The following is a 21,895-nucleotide window of genomic DNA, read 5'->3' as shown; positions in this document are numbered from 1 at the left end:
GGCAGAGGCTACAGTGAGCTGATATTGCGCCAGGCAACAGAACAAGACTCTGTCTCAAAATAAAAAAATAAAATAAAAAGTTAATGCAAATATGATCATGCATTCCTATGCTTAAATTTATTCACCTAAAAAACAGTGAAGACAATTTTATGGTAAGATCAGTCAGAGATGCAAGCACCAGCTCTCCCCCACCCTGTACCCTAACTGGTACCCAGTAGTGGGAATGAAACATTTAAGAGAGACAGTGTCTCTTTTTCTGCTGATTCTCCTCTCAGATGGAGATTCTCTTTTATGAATGACTTTGGTGGAAGTTCAGGCTGTTTGAGGTGCAACAGCACAGCAAGGGTGCTAGGAGACGGATGGAAGCCTTTTAAAAGTTGTTCTTTCTCTCATCAGTTTTATTGGGTTTTTGTTCAAGGTATAAATACTAGGACTAACAGCTCCCAGTGTTCAGATTTGCAATGGGGAAGGATCCTCTGTTACTTACTGGGCCTGGATTGGTGGGCAGTGCTGAGAGAGCAGTAGGAGGCTGGGGAAGTTCTTTCTTTTCCTGCAAGCTCTGTGGGCCTGACAGCAGGCACAGTACCCTGTGAACGGGGCGGGGGGTGCTGAGAGCATCTAGAAACCACATGGCTTTCTCATCCTCCCATGGCATCATGTTCCTGATGTGTCTGTTCCTCTGGTTTATTTTATTTTAGTTTTTCAAGACAAGGTCTCACTCTGTCACCCAGGCTGTCGTACAGTGGTGCGATCTCACAGCGGCCTTGACTTCCCAGGTTCAGGCGATCCTCCCACCTCAGTCTCTCATGTAGCTGGGACTACAGGCACATAGCACCACGCCTGGCTAATATCTGGGGTTTTTGTTTTTTTGTTTTTGTAGATATGGGGTTTCATCATGTTGCCCAGGCTGATCTCAAACTTCTGGGCTCAGGTGATCCACCCGCCTGAGCCTCCCAAAATACTGGAATTACAGGCATGAGCCACCACGCCCAGACTTGTCTGTCCTTCTGCATCTGCACTTCACTCCTGGAGCACCATCCTTCCCCTTCTCCCATCAGTTCAGACTCAGCCCAGTTGCCCTCTTCTTCTCAAGCCTCCCTGACTTCCCCTGGGTAAAAGGCTTGTTTGATATATTTTATCAGAAGCCTTTCTGCACTTCCTCTTTGAAGTGCATCTGGGTAAAAGGCTTGTTCAATATATTTTATCAGAAGCATTTCTGCACTTTCTCTTTGAACTCCTGTTAATAATTGCATTCCTTACAGAGTCCCACCAAACTCTTAAAAAACTCCTTGACAGTCAGCTGGGCATGGTGGCTCACACCTGTAATCCCAGCACTTTGGGAGGCCAAGGCAGGAGGATCACCTTAGGTTAGGAGTTCGAGCCTAGCCTCTGGTCAACATGGTGAAATACTGTTTCTACTAAAAAATGCAAAATTTAGCCGGGTGTGGTGGCATGCGCCTGTAATCCCAACTACTTGGGAAACTGAGGCAGGAGACTCTCTTGAGCCTGGGAGGTGGAGGTTGCAGTGAGCCTAAATTGTGCCACTGCACTCCAGCCTGGGCAAGAGTGAGACTCTGTCTCAAAACAAATAAATAAAAATTTAAAAAATAACCCTTGACAGAATAATGTTTTTAGCGTTTTATCCTCAGCATCTAAACCTGGTGTACTGAGCTATTTAATAAATGATGATTAAATAAATAATATATGAATAGATGGATGGATGGATGAAAGAATGAATGATGAAGAATGCTGGTAGCATATACTAAAAGCCAAATGACTCTATGACTGCAGAGGAAGCATAGATAGCACATACTATTCATGTCCTGGGTAAAAGCCTGAGAAAACTAACAGAAGAAAGAACAAGTTTTTTGTGTGTGTTTTTTTTTTTTGAAATGGAGTCTCACTCTTGTTGCCCAGGCTGGAGCTCAATGGCTTAATCTCGGCTCACTGCAACCTCCGCCTCTTGGGTTCCAGTGATTCTCCTGCCTCAGCCTCCCGAGTAGCTGGGATTACAGGCATGCACCACCTCGCCTGGCTAATTTCGTATTTTCAGTAGAGGTGGGGTTTCTCCATGTTTGTCAGGCTGGTCTCGAACTCCCGACCTCATGTGATCTGCCTGCCTAGATCTCCCAGAGTGCTGAGATTACAGGCGTGAGCCACCGTGCCCGGCCAGGAAGAACAACTTTTAAACCCTATTCACCTCCTAGCACTCTCGCTGCTGCCCCTCCTCACAGAGCCTGAACATCCACCAGAGTCGTTCATAGAAGGGAATCTTGGTCTGAGAGGACAGCAGGATCAGCAGAAAAAAAGAGACGCCATCTTACACTTTCTGGTCCTGCTACTTGAGTGCCAGTTAGAGACCTCATGGTGGGTATAGCTCAGTTCATACTTGCTTCTCTGACTGATCTCATCACAAAATTATTGTCACTAGTACACAGTCCCCACAACAATCCTCTGTCTAGTTATGTCAAGATTAGCACCTACAAATTCAAAATAGCATCTGACGTGACTTTCTATTTACAGAAGGGCACATGGGATGTGTTAATAACACCCTCCTTAGGGCTTTGGATGCTGAGGACAGGCCTAACAGCCAAGCTCTGAAAGGGTAGGCAGCCCTGATATTTGTCTGCTGATTACCGCACTAGTGCCCTCAAAAGGGAATTCCAGAAGCTTCTTTTGATAAAACCTCAAAACCATCAGATCTGCCGCTGCCAGAACCAAAAATAGCTTGGCCTAGTTGGGAACGTATTGGTCTGGGAGTTGGATGGTGTGGGGGCCCTCGTTTTGCACTAAGGCTTAGTGTCCTTGGAGGCACTGTGAGCGTCTCTGAATGTCCATACTGTTTTCTATGCATTGTGGATGATGGAGCAGCACCCCTTCCATCACAGGGTAGATAGGTGTCCCAAAAACGATGACAGCCATGAAAGGACTGGGTGAACACCAAGCCCCAATCTCAGGAGGGAGAGAAAGGGAGAGCCGTGATAAGAAAGCAGCCGCACTAGAAATGCTTCCCAGTTGTCCTTGTGGCAGGGATAAAATCCTCCTACACTCAGGCGTTTGGTGGTCGGGGAGTGGCCCTTTGGTGAGGAGGTAACTCACCAAAGGTTTCTGCTGCCTTCTAACTTGCAGCAGTTAGAAGAGCGAGCTGTGCTCGCTCCTCGTCTGCTTGACCTGTGACTCTGTGGCCCATGACTGCCTCATTCATGGTTAATGCAAGGAAGGGCCCAGTAGCAGTCAGAAATGTGAATGGCTATTCTCAAACATGGGAGGTTACCTACACCAGGATAAATAAAATGGTTGCCTTTCCTATTTTAGAATAGTCATTTTGTTCTTCTTTAAGATTTGAAAATATAGTAAGGCAGGTCCCAGGATAACATTGTTTCTTTCAACGTTGCTTTGTCATAATATTGGTGAGAAAAAAAAAAAAAAAATCAGTTCCTGGCTGGAGCCACTGTCTGTGTGGAATTTGCACATTCTCCCACGTGGGTTTTCTCCAGGTACTCCAGTTTCCTCCCACATCTCAAAGATGTCCTCGTTCCTTGGTACGTCTGCATGGTTCCAGTCTTAGTGAGTGTGGCTGTGTGTGTGTGAGCATGCCCGGCAACGGGATGGCCTTCTGTCCAAGGTCCCCAGCTTGAACTCAGAGCTTCCAGGATGGGCTCCAGCCACCCAACACTCTGAGTTGGAAAAAGCAGGTTGGAAAACGATTGAATAATGAACAAAAATTATTATCAAATAAAAATTCCTGAAGTCTACAATAATCATACAGGCATATGACAATAAACAATGCTGCATGGAAGTGTTCAGCGAGCCCATCATATTTGTTGTTGGGTTTTTTTGAATTGCATGGTGGTAGGAGGTGTTTCTTAAAATTTTTGCTTTTAAACATTTATTCCTTGCTTTAACCCACCACCACTGTGATTGCTGTCACTCACTGATTCACCAAACATTGAGTAAATAATTCTCTCACTTGTATTTATTAATCTTTCTGAAATGTATGTATAGCTCATATTTATTTTCATATTTACCATTAGAAGCATTGTGGTCTTTATTTAGAAGTTTGGTGATGTTTTTGTGACCAGAACTATGTCATAAGAATTTAAATAAACCTTATTTATATCAATTAGCCTAAGGTAAAATTGGCTTCATTATATGTTGTTTTGCTTAAAGTCACAGTTTCTAAGAACATATAGATAATATTAAATGAGGGCTTATTGTATAATTAAATAGTATTTATTGGGCTCTGACTATGTGCTAGTCTGTGTTAATGTTTATTTATATTCTTTCATTTACTACCCATAATAATTCAGTGAAAATGTTACCGGAAAGGGGTTTCAATCCAGACCCCAAGAGAAGTTTCTTGGCTCTCATGCAACAAAAAATTCCAGGCGAGTCCATAGATTTAAGTAAAGCCAAGTTTATTGAGAAAGTAAAGGAATAAAAGAATGGCTACTCTACAGGCAGAGCAGCCTCAAGTGCTGCTGACTGCCTATTCTTGTGGTTATTTCTTGATTATATGCTAAACAGGGTGTGGATTATTCAGGCGTTTCCCAGGAAAGGAGTCGTCAATTTCTGGGAACCTAAGGGTTTCTCCCTTTTTCAGACCATATAGGGTAACTCCCTGATGTTGCCATGGCATTTATAAGCTGTCATGGTGCTGGTGGGAGTGTATTTTAGCATGCTAGTGCAATATAATTCACCTATAATGAGCAGTGAGTCCGACCAAGGTCACCACCTTGGTTTTGGTGGGATTTGACTGCCTTCTTTACCTCATGCTGTTTTATCAGCAAGGTCTTTGTGACCTGTATCTTATGCTGATCTCCTGTCTCGTTCAGTGAGTTAGAATGCCTAACCTCCTCCAAATGCAGCCCAGTAGATTTCAGTCTTATTTTACGGAGCCCCTATTCAAGATGGAATTGCTGTAGTTGAAACGCCTACGACAAAAAGGCATCATTATGCCCATTTTACAGGGAAGGAAACTTTCAGAGGGACTAAGTTACATGCGAAGCTCCCAAAACTACTACATGCAGACCCAGTATTTGAACCCTGTTTTATTTTATACAAAACCCATCCCCCTGTGTATTATGCCATTTTGTCTCAAAAATAATAATAGTACCCGCAGAAAGAAGATGAAGAGGAAGAGCTGGGAGCACATATTTAACCAAAAATAAGAAGTCCATAGGTCTCGGACGAATACACTCCTACCAGCACTAGGCGGGCAGACAGAAGAGGGCCCAGATTAAATTAAAAGTGTGTGATTAATTGGCAGCTAGTAAAGAACAAGATGAAATCCTTCAGAAAACAAATATATGAGTTTTGTTGTGCTGAAGAGATCTGTATCTGAAGTCAGAATATTTAATATACATCATATATAATTAATATTATTATTTAATGCTCTTTTGGAGGGAGAGTGGGTCAGTATAATTGAGCATAATCTGTTTTGTCTCAGGGTCTGGCTATCTTTTTTCCCAATATCAGTCTCTCAACTAAACCAAACATGTTTTTAACTTCTCCCACTTAATTTAGTAGGTTAACAAGTCTATGTACAAGAAGATTATCATAATTTAGTTTAATAGTTCTTTGCAATACTATTTTAATATTTTAAAATCAAAATATCACTTTGAAACCTATAAGAATTATTTTTGCTTCCTTTGGCTTTGGTTCTTTTGTATCATACAATTTTATCATTTAAAATCAAAGATCTTACCATCAGATTTACCAGGGCTATAGTAGTAATTTTACCACTTACCCATGGCCAAATGTGTAAGACAATCCCTACTTCATGAGATTATCATAAAGATGAAATTAAATAAGACTTTTTTTTTTTTTTTTTTGAGCTGGAGTCTTGCTCTGTCGCCCAGGCTGGAGTCAGTGATAAAATCTCGGCTCGCTGCAACCTCCACCTCCCGGGTTCAAGCAATTCTCCTGCCTCAGCCTCCCGAGTAGCTGGGACTACAGGCGCCTCCCAACATGCCTGGCTAAATTTTGTATTTTTAGTAGAGACGGGGTTTCACCATATTGGCCAGGCTGGTATCGAACTCCTGACCTCATGATACACCCACCTCGGCCTCCCAAAGTGCTGGGATTACAGGCATCAGCCACCACGCCCAGCCCTAAATGAGACAATTTATGTGATTTTTTTTGCACGTAGGAGGCACTCAAAAAATAAAAGTGACCATTTCTTTCACCTCTGAATTCATACTCTTTATTTTGAAGTTGCAGTGTCGTGTATATAGATGTAAAAGAGAGCTTTGGAATCAGTGAGGCCCGGATCCAAACCCCATCTCTGCTTTCCACCAGCTGTGCGACCTTGGGCAAATGTCCTAGTCTCTCTGAACCTCACTTTCTTCTTCTATAAAAGGAAAATAATGGTACTACTTTGCAAGAATGCTGGGAGGTTTACAAATAGCATATGCCAAGTATCTGGCACATGTTAGGTACAAAATAAGTGGTTTTGCTTACGCTTAGATAAAATGACTTTTGTTCTGTGAAATGCAGCTAATGATTAGGTTTTATGGAAAGACTTTATTTATTTATTTTATGATTAGGTTATATAAAAATGCTTTATTTCACCTGGAAGCTTACCTGGGTGTCATTTTATGGTTGTCTCATCTGACCATTTTTAAACCATGGTTGGATCTTGTGGAAATGTTTAGAGCTCGTTATGAAGCCAGTGTAAACAAAGGTACCTATCAGCTGTTGCAGACACTATCCCATCCACAGGGGCACCCCTGACATAACTGTAGCCCAACTTCACCCTGAAGTCTTGGGAAGGCTATATGATTCAGACAGATGTAGTAGGCATGAGATTACAGGCCAAGAGGAAGAGGCCGGGCTGTAGGCAGCATACTCGACAGGCTCATACACTGCAAGCCTTGTTCCGGGTCCCTTACAAAGCACCTCTTTAGGATGAAAACAAGATGGTCTTTGTAAATAAAAGTTCATGCATTTGGGTAATGAAGTCATTTTCCAGCGCTGCAGTGAAAGATATTCTTCTCCCAAGCCCTCTGGGTGAGGACTGTAGGGAGGAAGAGGGGTGGCCAGTGAATCTTAAGAGAAGATGTTAGCACAAAGAGTGCAACAGTCTATCCCCCAGAAAAAACCAGAGAAACCTTGCTCAAGAAAGTGAGCATGACCCCTCTGCCTTCAGAGATCATCTACCTCTGGTTCCTGCCCCTGGAATCCCTTTTCCACCCACTTGCCTGCAAACTAGCGGGGGCCACATAAAATATCTATGTAAATATAGATAAGACATCCGGTACCTTGACTACATAAATAAAAGTGGTGAGGAAGCGGTCACAAAAGCTGAATATTCTTCTGGAGCCCTTGGAGGGGCTCCAAACTGAGAGGGGAGGGAAGGCCGCAGGGAAAGGCGGACCTCAGTGTCTGAAAAGCCAGCTTAGAGAGGGAGGGCCTGGGAGTGGAAGGTAAAAAGGGAGTGGTGAGAATGAATGTGAGAAGGAAGCCAGGACAGCGCAGTCCCCAGTCCCGAACGGCCAGGGAGAGGAGGTGGCCTGGCGCTGGCGGGGCTCACCCCAATCCGTCTGCCTTTTGATGCCGGACTGTAAGCTCCGTCCATCTGTAGGTTCTTGAGCCAGAACCTCTGGGGGAAGGAGAAAAAGTGAAACAGGGAGAGGGAGAGAGAGGGGGAGAAGCGGAGAGAGAGCGAGGGAGAGAGAGGCTGGGACTCTCCCTTACTCTCGCACTTTCCCTTTTTTTCCTAAGCTGCTGGTTGCGCTGCCACCTCCGGATACTGCACACGGAGAGGAGGGAAAATAAGCGAGGCACCGCCGCACCACGCGGGAGACCTACGCAGACCCACAGCGCCCGAGCCCTGGAAGAGCCCTGCTGGATGTCAGCGGAGGGATGGCTTTGAGCTCAGCCTGGCGCTCGGTCCTGCCTCTGTGGCTCCTCTGGAGCGCTGCCTGCTCCCGCGCCGCGTCCGGGGACGACAACGCTTTTCCTTTTGACATTGAAGGGAGCTCAGCGGTTGGCAGGCAAGACCCGCCTGAGACGAGCGAGCCCCGCGTGGCTCTGGGACGCCTGCCGCCTGCGGCCGAGGTACAGTGTCCCTGCCATTGCCACCCTGCTGGGGCACCTGCGCCCCCGCGGGCTGTGCCACACTCGTCCTTCTCTCTCTCTCTGCCTCTTGCCTCTCCCCATTGCCTTGAGAGTTTCACCTGGGATAGGTCAGTTCGGAAACTTGAAATAAAGAGTTTTCCTTTGTAAGTTGCATTTGGATGTTGAGAGTTGAAAGTTGAGGCTTCGGAATGTGTCTGCTCAAAGGGATGAGAGTGCATGTGTTGGTGCTCTGAGTTCATCTGCTAGACTCTCACCGGGGACAGCAGCAGCACATCGGTGACTTCTGCCACTTGCGTGTCCCAGTAGTCATTTTGTCAAGCCACGGCACTTAACGTATGTGCCCTGTCACTGGCTTCGTGCTCCTCGGTGCTGTTAGGACAGTAGGAATACTACTGCAGGACCTTTTTGTCTCCTTAGACAAGAAGTCTTCTGCAGGAGGGAAGGTGAGGGGGTGAGTGAGAGTGGCTGGTCATGAAAGGAGCTGTTAGGCAACTGCTGAGAGGGTATCTTAAATAGAAACGAGCCATTGTATTCCAGAAACAAGATGTTTCCATTAAAATCAATCCTCAGGATATGCTATTGATAATATGTTTATTCAAAGAGCTGCTGTTTGAATACCTTACAATAGCTTTCAAGTTGGAAACAAAACCAGAATGTAGAGATCTGGTAAAGGAGAATGAATCCAGAACAAGTGATTTAAGAGCCCCTGAACCGAAACAGACAACAGCATGTCCATTGCATGGCAGATGCTAAGAGGGAGGAAAACGAAGTCACCTAAGTTCATGGGAAAGGAAGGAGCAATTGACCTAGCAAAACAAACACCACACTCTATAGCTTTGGTTACAGCAACTGTACAACTAAAACAGTTATGTGGATTGACACCATTTCTAACATCACTGATGCATGGATTATTGCTATGAATTCTGTTGTTAGTACAATTACAGTTATTAATTATTGATTATTAAAAATAAGGTGCATGAACATGGTCCTTCTTCAGAGTAAGCCCTACCCACATTGCCCCAAAAAAGACAGAGTGGACAAGGTCAGAATATGCCAACCTCTCACTGTGGTATAAAATGTAGCCTCCATGAAAAAGAGGGAGCATGGCTTCTGGTCAACTTCATACCCAGAAACTTGGGGAGAAGCCAGACCAGGAGGGACTTCATGCAATGGGAAGGCTTTGCTTCTCTACAGGCTTGGGATTAACCCCAGGGAAGCATTATCTCCACCTGTTGCTTTGAGCACGGAAAGTCCCTGAATGAAATGCTTAATTTTACTTAAGAGTAAAATTGGCAGATAAATTGCAGTACACTCAAATGTGAATTTCAGATAAATAATGAATGAATTTTTATCACATCCCAAATACTGCAAAGGACATATTTATACTAAAATTTGTTTTCATTGTTCATCTGAAATTCAAATTTATCCAGGCATCCTGTATTTGTATCTGTTATGTCTAAAGAGAGAAGCCATATACAACTGTTTTTAGTTTTAGAGAAGCTTAAAATTAATGTTGAGACCCTAGGAAATTTCTTATGTGCTCATATGTTTGGTGAAATAATAGGAAGGCAGCACAGCAAAGTGTTTTAGATTGCAGGTTTTCAGTCTGTTGTCCCGAGTTGAAATTTCAAGCCTTTGACCTTGGGCAAGTTACACATCCCCAGACTGCAGATAAACTGATACTGACAGAATTTATTGATGCCTACTTCATACCTCATACTGTTATTGTAATGAAATTAGATAAAATAGAGTGCTTAGCATAGTGCTTGACATAGTATAAATGCTTTATATATGCCAAGAGTTGTTATAATTATTACTATAAAAAATGTGGACGATCAGATTAAAAGAAACCCTTATTTGAGAATATTCCTTAGAACCTTATGTTTATGGTTTTCTTTTACTTAATGTTATTATATCTGTTTATCTATATTCTTCCAACTGGAAAAAAAATGTCATGTAGTGAGTTAAATTTGTAATAATGTCAGAGTCTAATAGGTTCAGGATGCCAGTGGAGGCCTTCAGTTTTGAAAAACAAAAAGAAGATATTAGTCATTCCAGGAAGGTCAAAGTATATGGTGTAGAAAGGGTGAGATTGAGGTAATTATGTTCCCACTGCATAGTTTCACATAATGCCTCCAGTTAGCCTGCGGTCCCATGGCGATCCCAACGCCCCACCATCAGGTTTCCCATGCTCTTTATAGCAGTAAGCAGACCTTAAACCAAATACATTCCGGAGACTTAATAACATGGTACGAACATTTTACTGGGTTGGCTCAGGAGATTGTATTTGTGTATATATGGAGAGAGAAAGAGAACACGGACACATTATTCATGGGAGAGGTTCAATGTGTGGATGGGAAGATATTCTAAAAATACATTCTGTTTACTTGGATTTATATGAATGGTTATTCTGCAATTCTCCTTCAGAGGGAAGGAAGAAAAATATTAAGGCAAGCATGGAGCAGTGGGAGGTGCTTGGCTGAAGGCCTTCCTGAGGTTCTCCTAAGCTCCTCAACAGCCCAGCTTGTGGACTTTCCATCCCTGAGTACTTGGCCCAAGACACAAACTCTGGCATGCTGTATTGCTCCATGTGAGCTGGGGAACAAATACATGAAATATGCACAGAATAAAAGGATAGAGATTGTTGGCTGACCAAAAAGGAAGTCTCCTCTTTTCCTTGTAAAACAAGCCAAAGCTTCCCCCAAGATGCAAAGTATTTGAAAAGAAGAGCACCTGTGGGTAACCCCGTACTAGTTGTGGGGAGGATTTTCCCACCTTTGCTTCTTGACACTTAATCTACTGAGTCCATTATTGCAGAGTTTATGGTGAGAACAGTGATTCTCAACAGGTGATTCTCAAAAGGGAAGACTGGGCAGTTTCAATAATGATAATCAGTATTCTAATATTTCACATTAAGGAAAAGAAAGTCTATTCATTCCACCATATACACTATAGCAAGAAAAACTAGGCCAAAGTCTTCTTGACCAATATAGATATGGTAGATATGGAAAAGAACTGGTGTGGGGGCAGGAATGAAGATGGGAACACCCCCACAAGAAGCCAGTAACAGAATGTCCTTGGGAAGAGTGAGATTCTTGTCCGTCAAAAAGAAGTAGGAACTAAACAAGGTCAAGAACATGAGGTTGGAGGTTACACTGTGTAGCTGGAAAGAAGCCACACAGAGACTGAGAAACTGAGAAGGCAAGGACTCTGCTGACAGGGCAACGTGGAAGGTGGTGGATGGGGTGATGGTGCTATTACTGGCTTTCACAGATAAATGAGAGAATAAGGGATACAACTGACAACATTGAGTTGTCATTGAGTTGCCCCTCAGAGGGGAAAAGAGGAATTTCTCTCCTAGAAACCTCAGTTTTGCTATTGTTGTCATTATTGTTGTGTTAACTTCACTCCAAGATCAGTGCCCATGAACATACCCTACACTGGAAAAACTGACTTGCTAAAAAGAAACTCTATAAAGCAGACTAACTCTGAGGGACTTTTCCTCTTGACTCCTTTCCTTGTTGATGCGTGACCCCATGTCCCAACACATTGTTAGGGTCCTACCATTAAAAGATTGCAGAATGTTTAATAAAAACATTTTAGATCTCTTTAACCATCTGCTTTCTTTTTTCTTATCTTGGTCACTTGCTTTGAAAAAGGTCCCATGAGATCACACTAAGACCTCCAGTTGCTAGCCTGGGTTATCACTCTACATTGCTGTTCCAACAATTCAATTAGGTAATCTGAACCCCTTACATGCAGTCATTATTTCATTCATTTATTCACCCAACAAGCTGGTTTGGAGCCTTACCTCGAAAGAGCAATAAAATTAGGCACAAGGAGAAATAGGAAGAAAGTATAGTCTCATCTTTGCCCTCAGGGGTGAGCAATTGAAGAGAGAAAAAAAATAAGTGGCCATTATATACAGAACAATGTACTAACATTCTATAAGAGTGGCTACAAGGTAAGTGCCATGGAGGTAACGTGAAAAAAGTATTATTCCTGTGCTAGACCAGTAGGGCACAAAACTTACTTGCCAAACACCAAAATAGGCTTCAAAAACCTTATTTTAGAAGAACTGGAATATAGCAGTGGTGGTAATAGCAATAATAGTATGGTTCATAGCTGACACTCGTTGAGTACTTACCACATGCCAGATACTGATCTAAACACTTCCCGTGAGTAATTTCCAGTAACTTTCATGACAAATCAATGTGACTGGTATCGTTATTATCTCATTTGATACACATAGAAACTGAGGCACAGAGCATTTGCCCAGGCCCCTACTTCTAAGTGGCACAGCTAGGAAGGAGTTTATAAAAGCAGTTCAATTGTGCAAAAGTAGCTAGGAAGAGGTGATTAGGTAAATAGAAATATATATAGGAATACTTCTAGTCAAAGTTTTGGGAATTCCTTTTTTGTTTTTTTGAGATGGAGTCTTGCTCTATTGCCTGGCTGGAGTGCAGTGGCTTGATCTCAGCTCACTGCAACCCCTGCCTCCTGGGTTCAAGCGATTGCCCTGCCTCAGCCTCCCAAGTAGCTGGGATTACAGGCACATGCCACCACGCCCAACTAATTTTTCGTATTTTAGTAGAGACAGGGTTTTACCATGTTGGCCAAGATAGTCTCTATCACCTGACCTTGTGATCCACCTGCCTCGGCCTCCCAAAGTGCTGGGATTACAGGTGTGAGCCACATGCCCTGCCGGGAATTTCTTAAAATGAAGAAATATAAAATGCAATTTAAAGACCATTTTTGCAGTGCTTGTTAGATGAGTAGCATAAGTTACAAAAAGTTGAGATAACTTCCCTTCCCCATCTAGTCTAATAACTACTTTTTAAAACTACTCATGTAAGAAAGAAAAAAACTAATACTTGTTGACTTCTACTATGTCCCATCAACCTCCATGAATTATCTTAATACTAACTAGTGAAAATTATACCCATTTTACAGATGAGTTCATTGACATTTAAAAGTGGTAAGTACCTTAACCAAATTTTCAAATTCCTTTCTCTGCTTTCTGTATACCAGGGAGTCTCCCTGATAGAGCACTTTTTTTTTCAACTATAGAGTCTTCTTATCCTATTTTCTCTTTATAATGATATTCTAGGATGTGTCCTCCAAGTGATGCTACAGTCTATCTTAAAAGCTCTCGATTTAGATTAATAAGTAGGAAATTCATAACAGTATTACCTATGGAATACCTGGTCTATGTTATAGAATTTATTATAACATTGCTAAAAAATAAAGAATTCCAGTCCCTAGTGTTCCAGAATTCTCTGATTTAATCAGAGGAATTCTTTTCTTTTAACATGATAAAATAAAAATAACAGAAACTTTGCCATTTGAACTTTTTTTTTTTTTTTTTTGAGACGGAGTCTCCCTCTGTCGCCCAGGCTGGAGTACAGTGGTGCTATCTTGGCTTGCTGCAACCACTGCCTCCCGGGTTCAAGCAATTCTGCCTCAGCCTCCCGAGTAGCTGGGACTACAGGCATGTGCCACCATGCCTGGCTAGTTTTTTTGTATTTTTAGTAGAGACGGGGTTTCACCGTGTTAGCCAGGATGGTCTCAATCTCCTGACCTTGTGATCCGCCTGCCTTGGCCTCCCAAAGTGCTGGGATTACAGGCATGAGCTACTGCACCTGGCCATTTGAACTATTTTTAAGGGCACAGTTCAGTGGCATTGACTGTATTCACATTGTTATAAAACCATCACCATCAATCTCCAGAACTTTTTCATTTTCCCAAACTGAAACCCATTAAACGATAACTTCCGATTAACTCCTTCCTCCAGCCCCTGGCAACCACAATTCTACTTTGTCTCTATGAATTTAACTACTCTAAATACCCCATATACATAATCATGCAGTACTTATCCTTGTGCCTGGCCTATTTCATTTAGCATAATGTCTCTGAGGCTCACCCATGTTGTAGCATGTGTCAGAATTGCATTCTTTTTTAAAACCAAATAATACTCTGTTTATATGTACACTATGTTTTGTCCATTCATTTGTTGATGGACATTTGGGTTGTTTCTACCTTTTGGCTACTGTGAGTAATGCTGCTATGAATATTGCTGTACAAGCCTCTGTTTGAGTTCTTGCTTTCAGTTTTTTGGGGGTGTATACCTAGAAGTAGAATTGCTGGATCGTATGGTACAGAGAAATTTTAAGACTTGGAGTCTTATAGGGGCCAGGTAAAAAAGAATTGAGTGAATCTAGCTCAGTAAAGAAACACATCCTGTGAGTGGTGGGCCTCAATAACAGGAAATGGAAGAATCCCTCTTCCAGAGTGGCAGCCACCTCTCAGCATTGCCAGGTCTTCTGGTTTTGTTTTGTTTTGTTGTGTCTTTTTCAAAAGAAGACAGAATTTGGATTCATAAGTGAAATTGCTGACTCAAATATTTTTTTAATGCCCTGTAGGCTGAGTACATCTGAGGGCCAGATTCAGCCCAAAGATAATTTATTTGCAGCCTCTGCTTTACAATATTTTGAAGTTCACCTTTCGTTACAGGCAGAATATGGGCTTACAACCAGACAGATGCACTGTGAATCCAGCTCCACAACTTTCTAGCTGTTTGACTTTGGGCAAATTGGACCATCTTTTAGATACTCAGTTCCTTTGATTGTAAAATAAACAGAAATACACCAGCCTTGCAAAATTCTTGTGAAATTCAAATGAAATAATATATGTAAGCTGCCCAACACAAAGTTAGCCCTCATTTCTCTCAGTCTGTTCCTCCTTCCTTTCCCTCATTTTTCCACTCTCTACCTCTATCTTCAGGTAAAGCTTTATACTATCTTGTTAAAAGTATTTTGTTGTCAAACTCTTTACTTATTCCATAAATTCGAGTACTTTTAACTTTTGCTTAAAATTTGCCGATTATCCAACATTGGAGAAGAAGGCTGTCATTTAGTTTTTATAATCATTGTATCTTTTATGGTTCTTTAAACAGCCTTTCCCTAGCAATAGGAGGATCTGAGCAGTTAAGAGAAATGAATGCTAAATCCCTAGAAAAGCTAAAGAAAAAAGCCAACAGCAGCTGGGCACAGTGGCTCATGCCCGTAATCCCAACACTTTGGGGAGGCCAAGACGGGTGGATCACAAAGTCAGGAGTTCAAGACCAGCCTGGCCAAGATGGTGAGACCCCTGTCTCTACTAAAAATACAAAAAAAATAGCTAGACATGGTGGCAGGTGCCTGTAATCCCAGCTACTTGGGAGCCTGAAGCAGAGAATTGCCTGAACTCGGGAGGCAGAGGTTGCAGTGAGCGGAGATCGTGCCACTGCACACTTAATGTCTCAACACCCCGTGACGGTGTCCCTGCTCTGTGATGCACAGTTTCTTGAATTAAAATGCCAAAAACACTCCCCTACTTTAGAGTTTTTTCTGGCTTATAGTAACCATATAAGTATAACGATGACCAGACATAATTTTGAGAACTTTGATTGCTTAAAAGCCATTAAAACCAGATTGCTAGTATATGCTTTAAGTCCAAACCTTAGCATTTCCAAACAACCATTTTTTTTCTAAAATAAGTAAACCTATTCTATTGATGTATAGTGACCATATAGAAGAATATTTAAATACCTACTCATATTTGCAAAAGAGCAGCATTCTTTTTTCGACTGTTTTTCTTTTTTGCTCTTGGTGTGGTAAAGTTAAATTCTGGGAAATGGTTTACTAAAGGGAAGTTTAACCACAGATGTTTGTAATTCCAACTTAAGTTTCCCATCAAAGTCTTAATGAAATTCAGCTGCCAGCAGTTCAGCTCTGAATCTGAGTCTTTTTATCATGAGAAACTTGGGGGAAACAACATTCTGAAGCTGAATGGTAATGGGAAAATTTCCATATTCAGCCCAAATCCTCTCCATAAAGAAAAAAATACATAAACAAATTCTGTTAAAAGCGGGAGGAGAGACGGGTGAATATAATTTGAGTAATATGCAAAATGACCTTCTTTTCACTCCCAGGACTTTCTTGGTTTTTATGTTGTGTTTTGGTGGAGGCTAGAGATCTGTGTTTACCTAAATGGAGTGAAGTATACACATTTTTTGCTTCATGAGAACTGATGAGTTAGAGAAATCCTGTAACATTAACAGCTGCATTAGCACAAGTCTTTTGCAGAGTAGACCAGTAATCCAGGCTGTACTCTACAGTTAAAGGGCCCCTGAGCATGATGCAGACTTTGCATATTAACATTTATTTTGAAATTATGCCATTTTGGAGTGGTATGATTGCTTCAAAGGAAATCAAGGACTCTAGAGATCAAAAGTACCTTCACTAAAACTTCCCTCACACACACAACTATTACATGGAACACTATTGTCTATGTACAAAGTGAAATGCAACATGGCATGCTGAACTAAGCAGCTCTAGAAAGCCGAATGTCAGTCCAAAGAAACACATAACATAGACACCAGCCAAAGGGAAGAGCAATGTCTAGTAAGCCTCAGGCCCTGGGATGCTAGGACTATAGAACCCTCTAGAATCACAGCACAGAGCCACAGCACAAATTCGGGGTCTGAAAACCCTGGCAAGCCTCTTCTTCCACAGCAGAGGTAGTCCAGGATGCCTTTCAAGCTTCATGGATACATGTGTATGTTTCCCTTTGATGAACAGTGATACAATTTGACAAGCTGAAGGTGTTACCTAAGTGTTACCTCTTTTCCTGCTATCCGTCCTGAGTCCTAGGTGGTTCTGTCAACCCCCAGGTCACAGACGAGGTGCTAAATGCCTGCTATTTGGAGATTAAACAGTCTGAATATCTGGAGATGGGCTGCAGTTTAATTGTAGTACATGAATAATTGCCTCATTTTATATTGTTCCTTTGAAATTGTTGTCCGCCACCATTAATGCCAATAGATACCCTGAAATTCCATTCATAAGAGACCTGAAGCTTCTCCTGCAGCACAAAATTCAGCATAAAGGAGACCTGTTTGAATGCAGAGTCAGTGGGTGGTTATTACTGGTTACATAAATCTATCATACCTTGCAGCATGAGCCATGAAATCAAAGGAATCATAGAATGTCAGAATTAGAAAGGAAGTTTAGGGATTCAACTCTCTCATTTTGTACGTGAGAAACCTAAGCTGAGAAGAGAGGGGAGGTGTGGGTGTTTGACCCTGGGACACGATGCCCATTAGCAGTAGTACATGTGTCACAGGGTAAACCCCCAAATTGGGGTTCAGCCTGGGAGGCCACATGGGTTCTTGGCTTCACATAGGGAGGAATTCAAGAGCCAGCCAACAGAGTAAAATGAAAGCAAGTTTATTAAGAAAGTAAAGGAATAAAAGGGTGCGTACTCTATAGACAAGCAGTCCTGAGGGCTGCTGGTTGGCTGTGTTTATGGTTATTTCTTGATCATATGCTAGACAAGGAGTGGATTATTTATGAGTTTTCCAGGAAAGGGATGGGGAAGTCTCAGAACCATGAGTTTCTCCCCCTTTCAGGCCTTATAGGGTAACTTCCAGACATATCATGGCATTTGTAAATGGTCATGGTGCTGGTGGGATTTTCTTTTGGTATGCTAATGTATTGTAATTAGCATATAATGAGCAGTGAGAGAGACCAGAGGTGGCTTTTATTACCATCTTGGTTTTGGCATGGTTTGGCCGGCTTCTTTACTGCAACCTGTTTTATCAGCGGGGTCTTTGTGACCTGTTACCTTGTGGAACCAGTCCTGCTGGTTCTCACTTTTTGCCTTATGTTCTTTTCAATTGTTTTAATGGACTGAATCATCCTAGCTTTATTTTATTTATGTGTTTTTGAGACAGAGCTCTGTTGCCCAGGCTGGGGTGCAGTGGTGCAATCTCGGCTCACTGCCACAATCTCGGCTCACTGCCACATCCACCTCCCAGGTTCAAGCGATTCTCCTGCCTCAGCCTCCTGAATAGCAGGGATTACAGGCGCCCGCCACTATGCCCAGCTAATTTTTGTACTTTTAGTAGAGACAGGGTTCCGCCATGTTGGCCAGGCTGGTCTTGAACTCCCGACCTCAGGCAATCCACCTGCCTGGGCCTCCCAAAGTGCTGGGATTACAGGCATGAGCCTCATCCTAGCTTTAGAACTAGTGATTATTACCTGAGCATATCTAGATATCTTGTAAAAGATATCTACTTCTAATATATTATTACTCTTTTACTCTTTATTGTTTCTGTTTATCCTTGAGTTGAGTCATCAGTAGGAGATTCTCATGGAGCTGAGTAGAGCTAGACTATGAGTCTGTAACTATTCTGATTCTTGGCTCCATCACTAACAACCAGATCACCCTTGCCGGGTAAAGAAACCTGGTCAATTCCTCTACCTGCTGGGGCCTCAGTTTCTATACAAAAAAAAAATTAAAAACGATTACTTCTAGCAACAAAATTCTACAATTATTTAATAAATAGGTTAAAATTTATCCCAATTAAAGGAAACCTGGCTTAAGATACTGAATCACATAGTCATAGCTGTTGCCCTAGTTAGAACCCAAGACTTTAAGAGTCCAGAGCCTGAAGGAAACACAGGGTCCTGGCCTGTGGAAGGGGCTGGGGAGCGGTAGTTCCTAACAACTCCAGATGTGGGGCTGGGGCTGATCTGCAGCACAGGTTACCAACCCAGCCACAGACATGAGCCTCTCCAAGATGACACAACAATGAGGCTTCCCAGACAGCCTAAGTGTGTCTCCATGTGGTCAATGAATGTTCATGGGTCTCCCATTCCAGGGTCCAAGGGTGCTGCCCCCTACGCTATCTGGACCCTCCAGAATGACCCTAAACCTATCCCCACTGCAGAGAGACAACAAAGTAGACAATGGAAGAGATCAGGGACTGGAGACCTACTGAGCAGAGACTCATGTCAACACATAACAGTTCAGTGCCAAATGGCAGAGGGTCCAGAGAGGAGAAGGTATTTTTACTCAATGAGAAAGGAAGGGAAAGCCAGTGACAGATTATTAATCATTATAAACATCAACATGAAATACTCACATTATATTATACAGAGTAGAGCTGTCCACTAAATCTTAATGACAATGTAAAGAAGAATATTGCAGAACACAACATGTGGAAGCAAATATTCAAGGAACTGTCTCGAAGTCAGAACTGTTGGTGTGTGAGGGGATGTGCACTGGTGTCTAAATGCCCTGATAGTTGCTGGCTATGGGGAAGAGGGGTCTAAAACATTGCTACTGAAAGTGTGGTCCAAAGATGGCAGCATCAGCATTACCTGGGAATGTGTTAGAGATGCAGAATCTCAGGTTCCACCCCAGAATCAGAATCTACATTTTCACCATATCCCCAGGCTGTTTATCTGCACATTAAAATATGAGAAATGCTAGGCTCTCAAATACAGGTGGGCTTGAATTTTGAATGGACTTAGGGGAAATTGTAAATGCAGAAAATGTAAAAAATATTTGATATAATTATGGAGGAAGACCCAAAAAACATAAATTATGGCTAAGTCTAGTAAGGGGGTTCACAAGCTCACCCATGCTAGCTGAAAATGTGTACTTCAGAATAAAACACAAGCCTCAAAGCAAACTGCTGCTTTGAGGCTTCTAAAGGAAGCTGATAAGGTAAAGTCACTTCCTGAAACCACGGCACACACACACTGGGTGCTCAAAACGTATTTTTTGAGAAAAGACATGAAATGTCATGGCAGGTTTTTTTACTCCCACCTAACTCTTCTCAGCACCCATAGCCCAGATACCAAAACACTGAAGACTCTGTGTCCTTGAAGGAAGTAGAGCAGAAGCAGGGGAAGAATTTACTTCGGGAATCTGCTCAAAAATAGGATGTTGCTCACACTTTTCAGGGAATAGTGGGATTGTGATATTTTTCTTGGTAACAAGGGAGTCATTCTGATTCAGGATGTCTCTCCAGGGAGTGAGGAGTGCAGTCTGTGTCCTAGACTACAAAGGTAATGTTAGGAGACAGGGAAGACCCAGTTCCCCAAAATGAAAATTGCCAATTGCTCTTTCTTCAGCTGGTCCTTTTCTAGAGGGATTGAAATCTGCAGGAAAGTGCTTTTGAGTCAGGTCTGTGTCTCCTTCTCTATCAGAGCAGATGTCCCCATTCTCCCAGCAGACTCCAGCTATCCTTGATGCAGCATTTTAGCTGCATAATTACTAAGCACTTGATTAGCACTTGCTGTGTTGCAAGTACTGTTCTAAGCACTTATGTGTATTACAAATTCATTTATTCCTCATAACAACCCCATGAGGAAGGCATTAATATTAATCCCATTTTACTGATGACGAAAATGAGCCAGATAGCAGTTAAGTAACTTACGGTCACAGCGAGGAAATCTGACCTCAAGTTCGTAACCTTCACATTATAATGACCCTCTAACATCTGTTTCTAAGTCTCAGAGTGCTTTAGCAATACCCCAGCTAATAAAGGTTTCCCGTACTACCGCAGTAGTCTTAGCAGTTGACAAGTCTGTAAAGAACATTTAAATTAGTGGTATGTTTAGTCTTTGGCCTTGTTTTTAAGTTATAGAGTAAACTAAGTATCATCTCAGTAACAATGGGGAGTCCTTCCCTTAAACATAGGAGGAGTAACAGTTGATTAAATTTCTGAATGTGTATATAGATATATATTCATGTGACTCCAGCTATGCTGAGCATTGGTTTTTCAATAGTCCTGAGTCTACTTTGTGGACCTAGAACTTAAAAGATCTTGAAAAGGGTACGGAAAGAGCTGACATGGTAGTAAAAACATGACCTCAGTTCCTAAAAAAAATAAAAAATAAAAATTGAGCTACAATATGATCCAGCAATTCCACTGCTGGGTATATAACCTGAAAAAAAGAAAATCAGTATATAGAAGAGATATCTGCACTCCTATATTTGTCACAGCACTGTTTACAATAGCAAAGATTTGGAGGCAACCTAAGTGTCCATCAACAGATGAATGGATAAAGAAAATGTGGTACATATACCCAATAGAGTACTAGTCAACCATAAAAAGAATGAGATTCAGCCATCTGCAAAAACATGGATGAAACTTTATGTTAAGTTAAATAAGCCAGGCACAGAAAGACGAATGTCGCATGTTCTCACTTATTTGTGGGATCTAAAAATCAAGTCAATTGAACTCATGGACATAGAGAATAGAAAGATGGTTACTAGAAGCTGGGAAGGGTAGTAGGTTGGTGGAGAGGTGGGAATTGTTAATGGGCATGCAAAAAAATAGAAAGAATGAGTAAGATCTACTATTTGATAGCACAATGGGATGACTATAGTCAATAATAACTTAATTGTACATTTTAAAATAACTTGATGTAATTGGATTGTTTGTGACTCAAAGGATAAATGTTTGAGGGGATGGATACCCCATTCTCTATGGTGTGCTTATTTCCCATTGCATACCTGTATCCAAACATCTCACATACCCCATAAATATATACACCTACTATTTACCCACAACAATTTAAAAAAAATACAAAGATTAAAAATAAAACAAACAAACAAAAAAGACCTCAGGGGAAATAATTCGACAGAGTATGTCAATCAGGAAAACAAATGAAGGTTTAGAGACAATTTGCCTTTTAAAATGTTTCTCTACAAATGACAACAGAAAAAGAAGGGAAATTTAATGATGAAAAGGATTCAAAAATCAGACTTTTTTTTGAGACGAAGTCTCGCTCTGTCGCCCAGGCTGGAGTGCAGTGGCCCGATCTAGGCTCACAGCAAGCTCCGCCTCCCGGGTTCACGCCATTCTCCTGCCTCAGCCTCCCGGAACTACAGGTGCCCGCCACCATGCCCGTCTAATTTTTTGTGTTTTCAGTAGAGATGGGGTTTCACTGTGTTTGCCAGGGTGGTCTCGATC

The 21,895-nt window shown here is 42.0% G+C and overlaps 1 protein-coding gene across 4 annotated transcripts in view; it reads left to right on the top strand.

Moving 5' to 3' along the window:
- Window positions 1-7,307: 7,307 nt before the first annotated feature.
- The window catches only part of LAMA4 (laminin subunit alpha 4), a 148,881-nt gene continuing 134,293 nt past the window's right edge, over window positions 7,308-21,895 (top strand). For 2 of the 4 annotated variants that reach the window (XM_055261780.2, XM_055261765.2), the window contains exons 1-2: window positions 7,330-7,564; window positions 7,726-8,061. In XM_055261780.2, the coding sequence (XP_055117755.1) occupies window positions 7,867-8,061 (195 nt within the window). In that variant the 5' untranslated portion in view covers window positions 7,330-7,564; window positions 7,726-7,866. Of the gene's footprint in view, window positions 7,582-7,725; window positions 8,062-21,895 lie in introns of all 4 variants that reach the window. The other 2 variants (XM_063620074.1, XM_055261772.2) reach the window with 2 other exon arrangements.

The sequence above is a fragment of the Symphalangus syndactylus genome, chromosome 2 (genome assembly GCF_028878055.3).
Source record: "Symphalangus syndactylus isolate Jambi chromosome 2, NHGRI_mSymSyn1-v2.1_pri, whole genome shotgun sequence".
NCBI lineage: Eukaryota > Metazoa > Chordata > Mammalia > Primates > Hylobatidae > Symphalangus > Symphalangus syndactylus.
The sequence above is the reverse complement of the archived record's forward strand: the minus strand, read 5'-3'. Positions and strand labels throughout refer to the sequence as shown.